At 37.7% G+C, this 17694-nt stretch overlaps 1 protein-coding gene across 1 annotated transcript; it reads left to right on the top strand.

Annotated features, from left to right (window-relative positions):
* The first annotated feature begins 11720 nt into the window (after positions 1-11720).
* On the top strand, positions 11721-12851 carry LOC121982139 (ethylene-responsive transcription factor 11-like). Its single transcript, XM_042535054.1, has one exon. It carries the CDS (start codon positions 12090-12092, stop codon positions 12633-12635), a length of 546 nt encoding a protein of 181 aa, XP_042390988.1. The 5' UTR covers positions 11721-12089; the 3' UTR covers positions 12636-12851.
* The last annotated feature ends 4843 nt before the right edge of the window (positions 12852-17694 follow it).

Raw genomic sequence — 17694 nt, 5'->3', positions numbered from 1 at the left:
ATGTCAGCCAAGTTAGCCACATTTGTGTCAATCGCTATCTCGTACGGCGTCACCATACCGGCTCTCAAGTGACTAAAGAAGTTGATCAACACAAGTGGCTTAACATAGAAGGTGGTGAATGCTTTAATTTAAATGCCTTTTTAGATATTTGTTTGGCAACTAATGCTCACACAAAAACACTCTTAAATGTCCCTAATTTTCTTTCAAGTGGCAAAGAAAATGCCAACGAGCATGGAAACAAACAACAAAAATTTATCTTTGGATCTGAATTTTTTTTTATTAATATTCTCTTTACCAAAAATTAGATCTTTATCTATAAAGGTCACTAAGAAGTTTTTACTTGTCTTGTACTCATTTGAGTGGATTTTCTTCTAAAGAGGATTTAAGGGTGTATTTGTACAGTTGACTAGGTCTTTGACGATCTTAAAAATTTATTTAAGACAACCAAGATAGATTGTAAGTGGAAAAGTTGTTGATGTTTTACTTTCATTTTTTTTAGGGTGAATTACAATTTACCCCCTGAGGTTTGACTTAAGTACGAAACAATTCTCATGATTTCAAAAGTAACAAAAAAAACCCTTGACCGGTAACATTGTAACATTATAACCCTTTGACGCTGGGAATGCACACTAAAATACTGATGTCATCATAAATTCCTTTTTTTGGATAATAATACCCTTATTATGCTGTGAATTTAAATCCGGGACAATATTACCCTTTAACAAAAGAAAGGTAATTGCAAAACAACCTCATATATAAAATCATTGGTCAATAATACCTTGGTCACTCGGATGTTTCTTAGTCTTGTCGATCGGACGCTACCCGGTAGACTACTTGATCGGGCGTTGCCCGACCGGAGACACCACTCCCAATCGGGCGTTGCTAGGTCGAATGCTTCTCGCTTTTGCAGGGCGGATATCCATTGGTCTTCTCGACCGGGCATTGGTCGATCGGAGGCAACCTTCCTATCGGCTACACGAGCCCAGATCGGCTACGCAGGATTAGTTCATCAGGTTGTTCATCAAATCGGCTACCTTTCTTTTGTTAAAGGGTAGTATTGTCCCGGATTTAAATTCACAGCATAATAAGGGTATTATTGTCCAAAAAAAAGGAATTTATGATGACATCAACATTTTAGTGTGCATTCCCAACGTCAAAAGGTTATAATGTTACAATATTATCGGTCAGGGGGCTTTTTTGTTTCTTTTGAAACCACGAAAGTTGTTTTGTACTTTAGTCAAATCTCAGGGATTAAAATGTAATTCACTCTTTTTTTTAAATCTATAATGACCTCTACATCAAGTGTTGACTTGACTAGAAGGGACTTAATTTAGTCAAGGTTATTTTTATTGAATGATTTATAACTTATCACTAAGAGAATTTCAGACAATGTATAATATGCTCGTAGATACTTATCTCATTGCCTCATTTATATATGTGATTGAATGAATATCAGAGATACTCGACACATTATAGGCCAAGAAGGAACGACATTTTGGAACAATGATCGTCTGTCTTTATTGTCTTTAGGGCATCCATAGCGGTTAGAGTTCATTGAGAACTCTTTTTATTATCACGTCCGCACCACATTAAAAATTAAAAACCTCATATCTCTTCCACTATCAAAAAACCTCTCAACAACTCCTTCATGGGTCACACACTTTTCACTATATATAATTCTCATTTTTCCTCCATATTTTACATTATACACCATTAAATTTTTATAAAATTTAAATTTATAAATTGTTAACATAAAGTTTCATGATCCCATATTTTTTTAAACCTTCCAACCATATATATTTCTTTCCTAATTAAAAAAACATCTCTAATATTTCTTCGGAGCTCCCACTGTGGATGCTCTTATGATTACTCCAGTCGAAATACTTATATATATATATATATATATATATATATTAGCAGGTTGTTCGTGTAATCATTTTCGGGTCAAGTTTGACTAAGCTTGAGTGGGTTCGAGCTTGAGTTTTGATGTTTAAACAATATGTGGGACAGGTCACTTCAGAAGTGTTGGTGCAACCTTAGGTCAAGGTTGACCTGGTTGACCCGACTCGAGTTGACGTGACTCGAGTTGTATTTTGATGTTTGACTTGGGAAGATTGTCGGTGCAACCTTTGGTCAAGGTTGACCTAGTTGTGTTGCATGTTGATGTTTGACACTCGTGAGAGAGTTCTATTCTTGATGTGGGACAAGAATAGATGTTTGGGAGATTATTGGTGCAACCGTAGGTCAGGGTTGACCTGGTTGACCTGATTCTGGAAAAGTCCAAGCAGGGAGCTTGGCACGCGAAAAGTCCAAGTATGGAGACTTGGCACGGGAAAAGTCCAAGTATGGAGACTTGTATGGAGACTTGGCACGGGAAAAGTCCAAGTATGGAGACTTGGCACTGGAAAAGTCCAAGTATGGAGACTTGGCACGGGAAAAGTCCAAGCAGGGAGCTTGGCAAGTGGGAAAGTCCTAACTGGGATGTTAGGCAGTGCGGAAAGTCCTGGTGAGTGAAGCCAGCAATGGAAAGTCCTAACTGGATGTTAGGCGGTTGGAAAGTCCTGAGTGAGGCGGTGGGAAAGTCCTAACTGGATGTTAGGCGTGTGGAAAGTCCGTGAGTGAAGCAGGCAGTGGGAAAGTCCTAACTGGATGTTAGGCGGGTGGAAAGTCCCGTGAGTGAGGCAAGGGAAAGTCCTAACTGGATGTTAGGCGGTGTGGAAAGTCCCGTGAGTGAAGCCAGGCGGTGGGAAAGTCCTAACGGGATGTTAGGCGGTTGGAAAGTCCTGTGAGTGAAGCAAGGAGAAAGTCCTAGCGGATGTTAGGCGGTGTCGAAATCCTAGTGAGTGAAGCCGGTGAAAGTCCCGTGAGTAAAGCCGGCAAGGAAAATCCAGATGGATCGAGGATGATCGGACTTCTGGTGTTGAAAGTCCAAGTAGGTCAAAGGATTGACCGACACTTGGCGGGAGTTCTAGCAGTCAAGGGAGTGACCGATGCTAGGGATGAAGTACCAATAGGTCAAGGTTGACCGGATATTGGCTTGAAGTCTTGGGACTTGGTTTGGGCAAAACCAAGCTCGGATCGTCACAGACCGATCCAGTGATACTGTTTGCTCGACGGTGACCGATCGACATCGAAACTCTGTTGGCTATCGATCGGTGACCGATCGCCAGTTAACAGGCGAAAGAAGGCAGCCGATCGGTCCACGCGATCGAGATGTCCTGATCGGTCGGGACCGATCGAGACGATGTCATGGAAGACGCCGGAGGGATCGGTGCGGACCGATCCAGAGCCCGATCGGTCCACGCATCGACGTAGTACGCATGAAGGTTCGTACTAATCGATCCGGGGACCGATCAGATAGGCCCGATCGGTCCATAGACCGATCAGGTTTCGGTTCCGCTAGTTTCTTTCTTCTTCTTCGCAGTATAAAGGAGGGTGCTGCTGCGCAAGAACTTCTTCCTCTTCTCTTCTGCTACAGAGCTTTGAGCTTTGCTGAGCTCTCATCGCTGCTGAAGCTCTGCGTGAGTTTCCTGCTGGTGTTCTAGCTGCTGGATCTGAGAAGCTGCTGCTTCATCAAGGTTCCAGTCGACAACAAGAGGCAAGCAAGTGTTTTACAATTTCTGTTGTTCTTGTTTGTTGTCTCTATTGTTGTACTCCTTTGTTTGCTGTTGCAAAAGACTGTGGCGAGGTTTCTCCACCCATAAGGAGTATTTATTAGCCGGGTTTCCGGGGATTCATCCACCGACGGATTGACAGGGCTCGTCCACCTTACGGACACGCCGAGGAGTAGGAGTATCATCTCCGAACCTCGTTACATTGACGCGTGTTGAGGTTTGATTTCTCCGCTTTCGTTTCTACTGTTTTATTTCCGCTGCGCTAACTCGTATTGTAGAAAGAAACACGAGCGATTTGGGGCGGCTATTCACACCCCCCCCTCTCTAGCCGAGTACGAAGAGATCCCAACAAGAAGGACTAACCGTCGACTGAAATACAAGAGATGGTCGGACCGAAGATCTACCCTCCTAAGTTTGAGGGGAAGTTCGCGATTTAAAAAAGAAAGATGGAGGTATTTTTCAAAAAGGACTTTGATTTATTACTAATTTTGAAGTATGTTTTTTTAGCACCAAAAGACAAAGAAGAATATTAATAGACCAAAAAAGAGCAAGCATACGTCGTAGCCAATGGATGAGCTGAATTCCATCTGTTGAGCACGCTACCTCTGCAAGAAGTCAATAGAATCGGTGCCTACGAATCAGCAAAGGAGTTTTGGGAGAAGTTCCTGGAGCTACATGAAGGTACATCCGAAGCCAAACTCACGAGACGTGACCTGCTTCGGAACCAAATCAGCAACCTCTGACTAGAAGAAGGAGAAACCATCTCACATCTTCACTCAAAGATCAAGAAACTCATCACTGGACATGAATTTCAGAGAAAAGGTAACCAAATCGAGATTCACTAAGGTACGCACTTAACTCATTTCTTAGGACTCCCGAATGTTTAACCTTAATAGATGCATATTACATCTCTAAGGATTTAGAAGTATGTATATTAGAAGAATTATTTTCTACACATGAAATTCATGAATCTAGAAATATAGATCTAAAAACGAAGATGACACAGAACATTACCCTTAAGGCAAAAATAGACGAATCATAATCCGAAACGTCTTTCAATGATGAGGAAACAATTTTTATGATGAGAAAGTTTAAATTTTTTTATTAAAACTAATAAGTTTAATCAAATGTAGAGTAAAAGAAGGAAAATAAAGGTAAGATGCTACCACTGCGACGAAGAAGGGCACGTCAAACACGACTGTCTAAAGATGAAGAACAAGAAAAAGAACAAAAAATCGATCCATGTTGGTTAGTCCTAAGAAAATCGTACCGGTTCCACTATAAAAAAAAAATTTGTACAAGTGTCGAACATTTCCTTAAATAACTTATTGTTTTCTTTAAAAGTTAAATTAGGAATCGCAGACGGAACTTAACATCATTGATTCCAAATTTAACTTATCTGTTCTTAATGATTTGATTTGAATCGCAAGCGGAACTTAACACTATTGATTCAAATCTACTTAAGTTATTAATTCCATAAATATTAATTTTCAAAATTGGCTTCCAAGACTGCATGGCGAGGCACATGACCTTCTTGGATATAGGAGCAACCACCACCGCCTAGGCAAAGCCTTTTAAGGAAAGCTAATATTTATTTCCTTAAATAACTCTAGGTTAACCAAAAAGAACAATCGAATCACAAATTCGAAAAAGAAGAAAACACAAACTCGAAAAACTATTTCGAAAACTCTAGAATCATATGCCTCTTCCAGGACTGCATGGCGAGGCACATGACCTTCTTAGATATGGGAGCAACTACCACCGCCTAGGCAAAGCCTTTTAAGGAAAGCTAATATTTATTTCCTTAAATAACTCTAGGTTAACCAAAAAGAACAATGAAATCACAAATTCGAAAAAGAAGAAAACATAAACTCGAAAAACTATTTCGAAAACTCTAGAATCATATGCCTCTTGTGTATGGTATTTTCAAAAATAACAATACAAAGAAAACTAGTATGATGCAGAAAATAATTACTAGTTATATATTTCTTTGTAAGCAAAAATAACTTCTTCTTGATCTTCTATCGTATTCCTCTTCTAACCTCGGACGTTGTGTGGGCAATGATCTTCCGAGACGAGAACCACCAAGCACCTTCTTCTTCCTTCTAGGTTTCGGCCACCACAATTCTCCAAGAGAAGTAGAGGTCCGGCCACCACCACCAAGCTCCAAGGGATGCAAAAAATAAAACCTCCTTTCTCTCCTTCTTCTCCTATCTAGAACCGGCCACCATCAAGAGCTCCAAGAGGGGTTGTCGCCGGCCACAAGAAGAAGAGAAGAGGGAGAAGCTAGGGCCGACCACCAAGGAGGAAAAGAGAGGAGAAGAATAATAGAGTCGTTCACCCATGAAGGCACCTCTACCCCCTCTTTTAAAATATTTGTTATTGGCAAATAAGAAAATTTAAATAAAAACTTCCTTAATTCTTTTGCCATGAAAAGGAAACTTTATTTAATTAAAAACAATTTTCTCTTCTCGATTTACAATGGCCGGCCACTTATTTCCCCAAAACAAGGAGAGTTTTAATTAAAACAAAAATTAAAGCTTCCTAATTTGTTTCCGGAAATTTATAAAAAATTTCTTCAATAATTTTTCCCTTCATAGTGGTTCGTAAAATGGAAATTTTATAAATTAAAATCTTTATTTTAAACATGTGGATAAAAAGAAAGTTATCTTTAAAAATTAAAATCTCTTTTAATCTACAAATAAGGAAAGATATCAAACCTTTTTTTAATCTTTTGTAGAAACTTATAAAAGAGAATATTTAATTTTTAAACTCTCTTTTTAAATCATGAACATGGTTAAAAAAGGAAAGTTTTCTCAAAATTAAAATCTACCTTTCAATCTACAAATAAGGAAAGATTTCAAATATTTTCTTAATCTTTTGTAGAAAGCTATAAAAGGAAATATTTAAATTCTAAACTCTCTTTTAAAACCATGATATCCACATAAGAAATAATTTTAACAAAAAACCTTTTTAATATAATGTGGCCGGCCACCTAAGCTTGGGCTCCAAGCTATTGACCGGCCACCTTAAGGCTCAACCTTTAGGCTTGGCCGACCCTAAGCTTGAGCTTCAAGCTTGGCTTGGCTGACCCCTATTGGTTGGGTAAGAAGGTGGGTATTTAGTGGGTATAAATCTCTATATACAAGAGGCTACGATAGGGACCGAGAGGAGGAATTGGTTTTGGTCTCCCGATGAAATTAAGCATCCCGTGTTCGTCCCGAACACATAACTTAATTTCATCAATAATAATTCATTACACTAAAGAACTATTATTGAACTACCGCACCAATCCCAAATTATATTTTGGGCTCCTTATTATGAGTGTGTTAGTCTCCCTGTGTTTAAGATAATGAATGTCCACTAATTAAATGAGTTACTGACAATTCACTTAATTAATATCTTAGTCCAAGAGTAGTACCACTCAACCTTATCGTCATGTCGGAGTAAGTCCACCTGCAGGGTTTAACATGACAATCCTTATGAGCTCCTCTTGGGGTCATTCTCAACTTAGATTACTAGGACACAGATTCCTTCTATAATCAACAACACACACTATAAGTGATATCATTTCCCAACTTATTGGGCTTATTGATTTATCGAACTAAATCTCACCCATTGATAAATTAAAGAAATAAATATCAAATATATGTACTTGTTATTGTATTAGGAATAAGAGCACACACTTCCATAATAACTAAGGTCTAGTTCTTTTATCAAGTCAGTATAAAAAAAACTTACCTAAAATGGTCCTACTCAATACACTTAGAGTGTACTAGTGTAATTTATTTGTCAAGATAAACTAATACCTAATTACACTACGACTATTCCAATGGTTTATCCCTTTCCATCTTAGTCGTGAGCAACTATTTATAATTTATAAAGAACCGATAACATGATCTTCTGTGTGTGACATCACACACCATGTTATCTATAATATAAATTAATTGAACCACTATATTTATTATGAATGTAGACATTTGACCAATGTGATTCTTATTTCTAGATAAATGTTTATACCAAAAGCTAGACTTTTAGTATACATCCTAACAATTCAGACAAAACATGGAAATCTAAAAGAAACGTGGGACTAAACGTCATCAGAGTTAGAGATCTAAGCACAGTCAGACTTGCATTGATGGCAAGTCATTAGGGATGGCAATGGGTCGGGTTCGGGTCGGATTCTATATCCTCCGTACCCATACCCATCGGGTATAGGATATCCAATGGGTATACCCATACCCATTAAAGGACCGCATATATTTTATACGTGTAATTTTTCTTCTTTCTATCGAGCTATTATCATTCAAAAAAATATATTAAAATTAACATCCTATTAAAAAATTTATATATAATTATAAAAAATAGATTAAACATCTATATAGGCCTACTAATATCAACAGAAAATAGTAAATTGATTTTAGAAAAAAGAAAATTTTCTTTAATATATGTATATATATTATTTAATCGGGTATTCGGGTCGGGTATCGGGTATTGATAGTCCCTCCATACCCTCCTCCATTCGGGTCGGATGTCGGATCCTCCATCGGGTTCGGGTGAAATTGCCATCCCTACAAGTCATTAAGTAGAAGAAGACAAAGCGAGCTCTTCCGAGATGAGCATTGAGAGCATCAATGAAGAGGGAGCAACGTTAAAAGGAAGCAATACTACAGGAGAAGCTTCAGATCAAGAGATCGACAAGGTAAGTCAAGTACGAACTCTATCCCCTGACAAGTTATTTAAATTTATAAAAATATTGTCTAAAACTTCCTTTAAATTATAAATTAACAATAAAAAATTATTAAAAGAAAATAATAATTTAAAAGAAACCCTAGCAACATCTTATCAATTGGAAGATTTTGATCAACATAAAATAGAAAATGAAAATTTAAAAGAGCAAATACAAAATTTGAAAAGTTATGCATGTTTAATTTTTAATCCTTCAAATTTTAGAAATAATTTAGGACTAAATTGGTATTTTAGATTTCCCAAGGACCAAGTGAGAAAGTTGTCATCAAAATATATCCCTAAGAAATTTTTGATTAATCCTGTTGGAAGAAATTTATATTGAGTTCCAAAATCGGGCCTAATTGTTTTTTGCATGCCCTAATCTTTAATTGAATTAAAGTTTTTTTTAAAAAATTAAATAAATTTCTTTGCATGATTTTTGTTATAAATTAATTAGAATTTAATTTTTCCAAGAAAAAGGATTTCATTACCCATCTAGAGAAATTTTTTCAAATTTTTTAACGATTGCATTATTTTTCTATGATTTTTTTTTTCAAAAATCATATTTTTAATTTTAAAATATTTCGCAATGCTATCATTTGTAAAGTTAATTTTTGTGAAACTTTATCATTTTCTCCACCTAAAATATTTTTTTTTGAAAATTTTGACCATTGGTGAATATTTTATAAATTATTTATCCAAATATAACTTTTAATATTAAAAATTCTTGAAAAGTTATTTTGAAAATTTATTTTCTCTATAAAGCTACTTGCAATAATTTATATTAATTTTTTTCAAGATTTTCTCGATCTGAAAAGCCATTTTTAAGTTTTTTTTTTTGAAAAGCCATTTTTAAGATTTTTTTTTTTCAAAAATCCATCCTTGCGTAGAAATTTTTAAATCAACTGGATAATTTAGTGATTTTTTTTTACAATCTTGATTATGTCTGTTTTACCACTAAAAAAAAATTTCAAAATTTTTGTACGATTCAAAATTTTTTTAAAATTTATTTTTTTCAAAGATAGTTTAAAAATTATAAAAATATAGATTTTCGAACTTTTAACTTAATGATTTTTTTATTTTTATCCCTTAGACTCGGTTTTAATTTCACACCTCATTTTTAATGTGATTAAAAGGGGAGATTAGAGATTAAGTCTAGGAGAAGCTACATTTTGATTTTTACAATTATTTTCAAATAAACTTGCTATCTTTCTGTTAATTGATTTTTGTTTACCCTAACTTAACTTAGGGTTGCTCACATAAAAAAGAGAGAGATTGTAAGTATCTCGTGAGAGTTTTGATGTGATCAATCAAGTTAAGTTAGGTCCTGTCGTGTTTGATCATTGTGTCTAAGTGCGCAAGAGCTTAGGAGCACAGGAAGTCGAGCAAAAGATATGCAATTCATGAGAAGGACTGCACGGGAGAGAGTCGACGGGCTCGGTGCGTCTGAGGGACGAGGCACTGCAAAATACGCTGGCAGACGAGAAGGAAGCGCGCGACGGTTCCAAGGGACGAGAAGCAGGAGCGAAAGGTTGTTCGAGAAAGTCGGAAAATGAATTTGGGTGAGCCCTATTCCGGATAGCTGAAATCACCTAAGCAAGCAGAGCGGAATACCCAAACGAAAAGTCAACCAGAAGTTGACTTTGGCCTGGGCCCCCGGAGCTATTCCGAGCACCTAAACCAGAAAGTTTATCACAAAGCCACCTGTTGTGATCCGGTACAACGTGAATAAAATTCTATCCACACCCAGACACCTGAAACTTTTCCAAGCGTTCGAATCAGGGATATAAATATAGTTATGATCTCAGTAGCTAGAAATAATCACTTGTAATCAAATTTTTTGTCTAGTCTACTATTGTGTGAGCTGTCAACGCTGTAAAAGGCTTCTCTGCCGGAAAGAAACTTTAGTGAGTTTTTTCAATGTCTTGAATTAACAATCTTTTGATTGCAAATTAAATAAATTCTTTTGTGCCTCTTCTTTCTTCCTAATTAGTTTTTTAATTCTTGTTATACAAATGCTAGTTTTAATCAACCTATAAGTCGAGAAAAGTTCATTTTTATTCTCAAGCAATTCATCACCCCCTCCTCTTGCTAACCGCAAGGGACCAACAGACTAAATCCTAGAAAAGGGTTTTTGCCAAGGTTTGAATGTAACATTTCTCTCGCACATTCTCCTAGTTCTTGAACCCTTAGAAGATAAGTATTGTTGTACTTTTCAAACGATCAAGAGACATATACAAAGATATAAGTGATCAAGTAAGGTATTTATTGTATTGTGTATTTGTTTCCTTATAGTTTCTTATTATAAGTTTTTTTGAGATTTTTTCATGACCGGATTATTTCCAAGAATGAATATTTTACATAATGAAATGTCCACAACCGTGTTAATCATTGGATTAGCTATCTCAATAAGATAAATACTAAGTAAACCTAAATATCATCGATTTCTTTGAAATTTCAACTATAATAAATCATCAACGATTTAACTAGATCTTTATAATTATTTGTTTATAAAATTAAAAACACGATAACTAGTCAAAATTTTAAAATAGCTTCCCTCACCGTTTTTCTTAATGATTTCATCCTTTAATTTTTAAAACATCATTAAATTTATTTTTTGATTATTTTTTTAACTTACTTTTGCAAGAAAAGTATATTTTTTACTTAAATTTTATTTATTACATAAAATAATCTCATATGACCCACAGTCCAACTAAAAAATATATTTATTTTTAAAATTTTCACATTTTAGCGGTGTGTATGCAGGTGTGCACTCATGGATTGCAGGCAACGTCATAATCAATTTGTAGGAATATTTTGTAGTTTTTGACCAAGACGAAAACAGGAAGAAAACCAACTAGGAGGAAATTATAGGTAACTGAAAATAGGCTAGCAAAACTCTGTAACGGCAGTATGACATTTTAACTCACCCACTATTTATTTCCGTTAATTAAATTTGATTGGTCGTCTTTCGTGGATCCTGGTCGGATCAGACGAGCCTCAGGTAATTAAAGCCACACGCCGACACGCGAATGAATGCGGAGTGGGAACAACCCCAACCTCGCCGACGCCGCGGAAACGGAGACGACGCCACGCGGAAGCCAGTCCTCCTCGCCTAACAACTGGCGCGGGCCCACCAACCTTCTCCTCCGCCGCCACCACCGCGGTCGTCGCCTCCTGCTTTCTCCGCGTGCAACGACAGCCTTGACAGCCGTCACCTAGCTACCGTCAGGACCGCGCGCGCGAGGAAGTCGCGGAGAAGCAGACAGAGATAGGCGCGGCCGCCCTGACCGTCGTGGCCCGACAAAAGCGCAGCAGACTGATCCAGCACGTCATCGAGTGGCTCGTTCCGAGTGGACGGCGTGAAAATGACGGCGGAATGGCGGATGGCCTGGCCGCTTCCTTGCCTTAACCAACCAAATTCTCTGCTTAATCGTGTTAACGTGGCTTGCCTTGCCTTGCCACCCAAATCCTGCAGTGATAAACACGTATGGTCCGATAGATCACGAGAAAGATAGAGGGGGCGGCGGCGGCCGCGGTCGGTCAATCCGCCCGTTTAACGCGCCCATTGTTTTTTTCCCCTCAACTTCGCCGCTCCACCTCTCCCTCTAATTTAATTTCTTCCTCTCCACGTCTCTTTCGTCGCCTATATATTCCACCTCATCCTCTGCTTCCCCAGCTGCCCAACCCCTCTTCTTCTCCAGCCAGGTCACGCGCCTAACCCGATCGCCGGCGAAGAAGACCTTGATGGTGAAGGCTCTCGGCGAGGGAGGTGGAGGAAAGGGGACAGAACCGCGATTCCGGGGCGTGAGGAAGCGGCCATGGGGGCGGTACGCGGCGGAGATTCGTGACCCGGAGAGCAAGAGCCGCGTGTGGCTCGGCACCTTCGACACCGCAGAGGAGGCGGCGCGGGCCTACGATGCCGCCGCCATCCATTTCCGCGGCCTCAAGGCCAAGACCAATTTCTCCTGCCCTTCCATTCTCCCTCCCGCCGCCGCCGCCAGCCCCAGCAACAGCAGCATCGAGTCCTCCACTCCCTCCCCCCACGCGGCCGCCGCCGGCACCGCAGTCCGCCCGGATCTGGAACTCGAGCTCCGCCACGCCTCCGATCGCCTCGCGCCCATCCCGGTCGCGACGGCGAGGTTGAAACCAGCAAACGTCAACCACCTCCTGATGATGGATCGGGCGCCGGCGGCTGCCTCCTTAATTGGGTTCAGGGTATCGCAGGCGCCAAAGGGAAGACTCCCCTTCGACGTCGACCTCAACCAACCGCCGCCGCCGGAGGTGGCGTGAACCAGACGTCCACGGATCTCGACATATATAATTAGTTTAAATCTATGTGTTTAACCTATAGTTTAATCTCCTTTCTTTTGTAATTGTTTTTTTCCGCCGAGGAACGATCTCGTATCTGGTACGTAGAGCCGACGGGTAGACAAATTCAACTCGGTGTTGTATCTTTTGTACGGTCCCATTTAATTGTTTAAGTTATCGTAAAAAATGATTATATTAGTAGATTGTATGAGAGATAAATGACAAGATAAAGTTATAGTCGATCACTAGATAATTAAGGGTATCTAACAGGTGGTATGTTTATGTTAGGAGACATTTAATTCGTTGTGCCATTCATAAGATCACTTTTTTTTCTTGGTTCTCTTCAATGGTTAGGGATTTTCCTTTACTAATTTTGTTTCCTAAAGAATATATTTATTTTTATAGATTTAAAAATATCTTTCTCTCCCACCTAATTATCTAAATTTCTTCAAGTCAACTTGAACTATTATTGTACTTTTTCAAATGCTTATGTGCTTCGTGATTGTACTTTTTCAAATACTTATGTGCTTCTTGCTCCTACTCTCCTTCTATCTCTTTTATACTTCAAAATTTTAATTATGTATATATATAATTATTTAAACATATTAAAAATATAAAATTTTAAATTATTCATAATATGTTAAAAAAATAAATAATATATGTTTACCTAAATTATAAGAACAAAAATATTGTTAGTTGAGCTCAACAAAAAGATTGAGTTTGGATCCAACTCGATAAGATTTTTAATAAATAAGTTTGAATTAAACTCTGTAAGAAAATAGATAAATTTGAACAATCATAGTTGGCTTGGTTTGACCCATTATACCCTTGCTTCTCCCCCAAAACCCTAGTTCTTTCCTATAGCTAATTCCTCCCAAAGCACCAACTTCTTTGTGATCTCTCGAACAACTCTTCCACTCTATCAATCGAATCCCAATCTCCCAACCTCCAAAATTACTCGATCGATAAATATCAATCGTTTGATCAGTCAATCAAATATAATTGCGGACTAACAAAAACTTTGTTCTAACTCTCCCTCAGCTAACTAGTTAATTGTTCACCATCAAACTTTTTTTTGGGTGACTTAATTATTTTGACAACCCTAGATGCGTTGTCCATCCCTAGTGTTTTCTATGCTATTTTCCCTATTTTGTCAAGATTTTAAGGCTTATAGGGCCATCAAATATATACATTCTAACCAAAACTGCTTAACAAAACCGTAGTGAGTCGAATAAAGGTTGGTTTAACAAAAGCTTTCTAATCAACCATTCGTTGGCTAACTAGTCAAAATATAATACACATTTGTGAGTCGAAAAAAGGTGCAATACACATTTTTGTTGCATGAGTACGATTCTAAATAATAAAACTATATAAAATATCAGTAGATTATGAATTAAATTGCACAGATGTTGCAACTTCAGAAGAAAAGCAAGTGGGGGCTCAAATTCTGAAAACCGCGTTGACTCGTTCAACCGTTTTGTCCGTTTCTCATGGATCCTTCGTCCCTTTGATAATTTCACACTGCAAGTTGATCATTTGACTTCAATATTCCCTTTAGTTTTTCATTAATGACACACTAATTAACACCGGAAGTTAACATTTGCCCTCGTTGGCCGGCCAGAATATTATCATTAATTATATTCAATCAGTCAAAAGAAGGATGCTACCCAGCAGTTGTTGATACTCAACTGCAGTTTCAGAATCGTGTGCCCAGGTTCTCCTGACATAAAGTAGTAAAATGTTGGTAGGAAATATGAATGGAATAAAGGGGCGTATTAGTTTTATATTAAATTATGAAATATATATTAACATGGTAAATATATGTATGGGGAGAGATTTTATCATGAGCATTAATATGAAATTGATTGTGATTTCGTAACTCTCGACAGTAATGATAATTTCGTAACATCTCAGCATAATATAATATTAAAATTATTAATAATGATTTCGTAACGTAAATCATTAATACTCTTAAAATGTCATTTTACTTCCTACATTAGTCTTAATGATCATAATTTAGTTATTTATTACAAGAAAGGTAAGAAAAAAATGTAGAATCATCACATCAGCGACCCCCTAGAGTCGGTCCCATGGATATGGAAGGAGGTAATTGCAAGAAAGGTAAGAGCTCCTATATAAAGATGTTGGATCTTAAGCAAAGAAAGAGAATCGAAAGTAAAAGAATTTCTTCACCTTCGTTTCCCGATTATTTTCTTTCAGTTATGCCTCCGCTCGATTAAACTACTTGTGATAGTATTCAGGTGCATTCTCAGTTCGCCACGTACAACTAGTGCTTGGTTGTGTGTGTAGTTCTGTCGTTGTATTTTGAGAAACAAACAACCCGAGAGAACTTCAAAGCACAATCAGAAGTGGAGCGAATTTGTTTCAAGGAAACTGCGTTAAGCGTAGGCCTCGATATCTTCTTCGACGAATTCCTTTTCCGATTCTACTATGCATTGCATTAACTCTGCGACTCGAACTACCAAAAATTTGGCAGAACCAGTTCCGTCAGCAACCTGAGATTATCAACTCGGGTTATCTCAATGGATAAATTAAATTTAATTTGATGTATTTAAATTGAGCTAATTTCTAATATTTTTCACAAAAGATTCTCTAACAATATCTTCGGTCCTTGACTTGGTTATCAATATCATCATCAATCTATGTAGAGGTAGACCTGATCTACAGTGAAACTTGGTAGAAAGTTCCAAGGTATCTCCAGATTTTCATTGTAGTTTATGAAATAAAAAATTGGAAAAAACTTTAATGAGTTAAGATTTGAAGTTTATAGGTTAAGAATAGTAGAATTTTAAATTTACCTTTCCATCTCAAAATTAATAATAAGGTGGGATTAGTAATTCCATGGAGAAGAACAGTATGAATAATAGTTAGAGCGTGTAGAATCACAGGATATTGTATATCTTTACCTACAGATGGAAATCTTTTTTTATAGTGTCATTATTGTGTCTATGCATGTATCTCAAAGTGTATGCACATTTCCCAAAACACCCTAGGAAAGATAAGTAAAAAATATCTCTGACATCTTTCCTTAAGCAGACACGTAATAATCTGATGTAATTGACTAGAAAATTTTAAAGTACGATTTGTATGCTAAACATGCTCTGTTATCGATGACACAAACTTCCAAAGAGCATGATGAGATATGTAGGTGGGTCCCACTATAGGCAGACCGAATGTCGCTCGACAGGGACGCCCTAGATTTTCCTTTACTCGACTTTCCTATTGTCTGAGGCCTGCCTTTTGTCCGATCAGACATGTCGTCCGCTTGGCAAGGACGGTGAGTCAAGAGATTTATTGTTTATCTCTTAACCCCATCTATATGCTTTCAGAGGGATGGCCATTTGGGCGGTCACACCCGACCGACATTGGAGGCCCGTTCGACTAATTTCACATGATCTGTGGACCTGAGCTTTTGACTATTTTGACTTTGACTTCCATGTCAACTGCTCTTCTCTACTTTGCCCCATCTTTGACGAGACCCCTCTTCATAATTATATCATAAGTCTTCCCCTCAAGTCTAGTCTATGGAGGTTGTAAGTCCGATTGACTGAACAATTAGTATGTTCTGCAACTCTTCTCCCCGATCGGGTATTCTAGGATTTAGAGTCGCTGCTCGGCTATGACATTCATTGTTTCTATTATTTGCTAAGAAGCTAACTTCTCCCTGACCGGACGTACTAGGATTTAAAGCCGCCACTCAGCCGTGAACATCACTGTTCCTACTACTTTCCAAGAAACTAATTTCTTCTCCGATTAGTGAATCATACTCCGAGGTTGATACCGCTTGGATCTAACACGGACAACACTTAACTGTTCTTTAACTTCTTTCTTATATCTTTTATGAGCGATCACTTGTACTCTGAGGTTGATGCTGCTCGGATCTAACACGGACAACATTTAGTCGTTCTTTAACTTCTTTCTGATCTCTTTTCTGAGTGACCACCCTCACTTAGTGTCTTTTAATTATTGTTGATGTCACCATAATTTCTTGAAAACCGTTCAAATCCCTAGCCATTAATGTAAAGTACGTCGACCATACCTTTTAATCATACATTTTCATTCCTGATTAATGTACATGTGGCTGAGTGCTATTTTATTTTATTATTTTATCGAGTTAGTATTTTGAAGGTATTTTTTCTTTACAATATTAGGGTCCTGAGTTTATTTAAATCATTATTTAGTTGGTTTGAGGTTTTTAGTTTTTGATTAACATGAATTTACGATATCCTTCTTCCCAAATATTGAGTTTGATTGCTTATCTCCTTGTATTACTTAGAATAAATAGGATTTAGAAGATCACAAAATTGATAATTTTCCATTGTATCAATTACTCTATGATTTCTACCCTAGCTATCTCCCACTCACTACAAAAAAAATACCATTATTACCGACTGAATATTCCGTCGGTATATTACATTACCGACGAAATTTCTGATATCGGAAGTATTTTGGTCGGCATTCACTTTATCGACAGAAAAGTATATCAGTCGGTAAGTACCGACTGAATATATAATTCCGTCGGTATATTACCGACTGAGTTTCTTACCCGTCGGTAAAAAACCAAACGGCGGTAAACGGAGACTCCTGACGGAATCATTTTTTCCGTCGGCGTTTACCGACGGAATCACTGTTTTCGTCGGTAAACACCGACGAAAACAGTGATTCCGTCGGTAAACTCCTGACGGAATCATTTTTTCCGTCGGCGTTTACCGACGGAATCACTGTTTTCGTCGGTAAACACCGACGAAAACAGTGATTCCGTCGGCACACACCGACGGAAACAATGATTCCGTCGGTAAACACCAACGGAATCACTGTTTTCGTTGTTGTGTACTGATGGAAACAGTAATTTCGTCGGGAATATATCGCAGAAAACACTGTGCTTTTCGATAATATACCGACGGAAACTATAATTCCGTCGGTAAAAAATTGGAAAAAATTTGAAATCCAGCCCCTGTTTTGCTAGTTTTCCATATACAAATTTAATACAAATACAAACCATCACAAGCGATGGTATCAC

This window comes from Zingiber officinale, chromosome 5A, assembly GCF_018446385.1.
Source record: "Zingiber officinale cultivar Zhangliang chromosome 5A, Zo_v1.1, whole genome shotgun sequence".
Lineage (NCBI taxonomy): Eukaryota > Viridiplantae > Streptophyta > Magnoliopsida > Zingiberales > Zingiberaceae > Zingiber > Zingiber officinale.
Note: the sequence above shows the minus strand (reverse complement) of the source record. Positions and strands in the feature narration are given on the sequence as shown.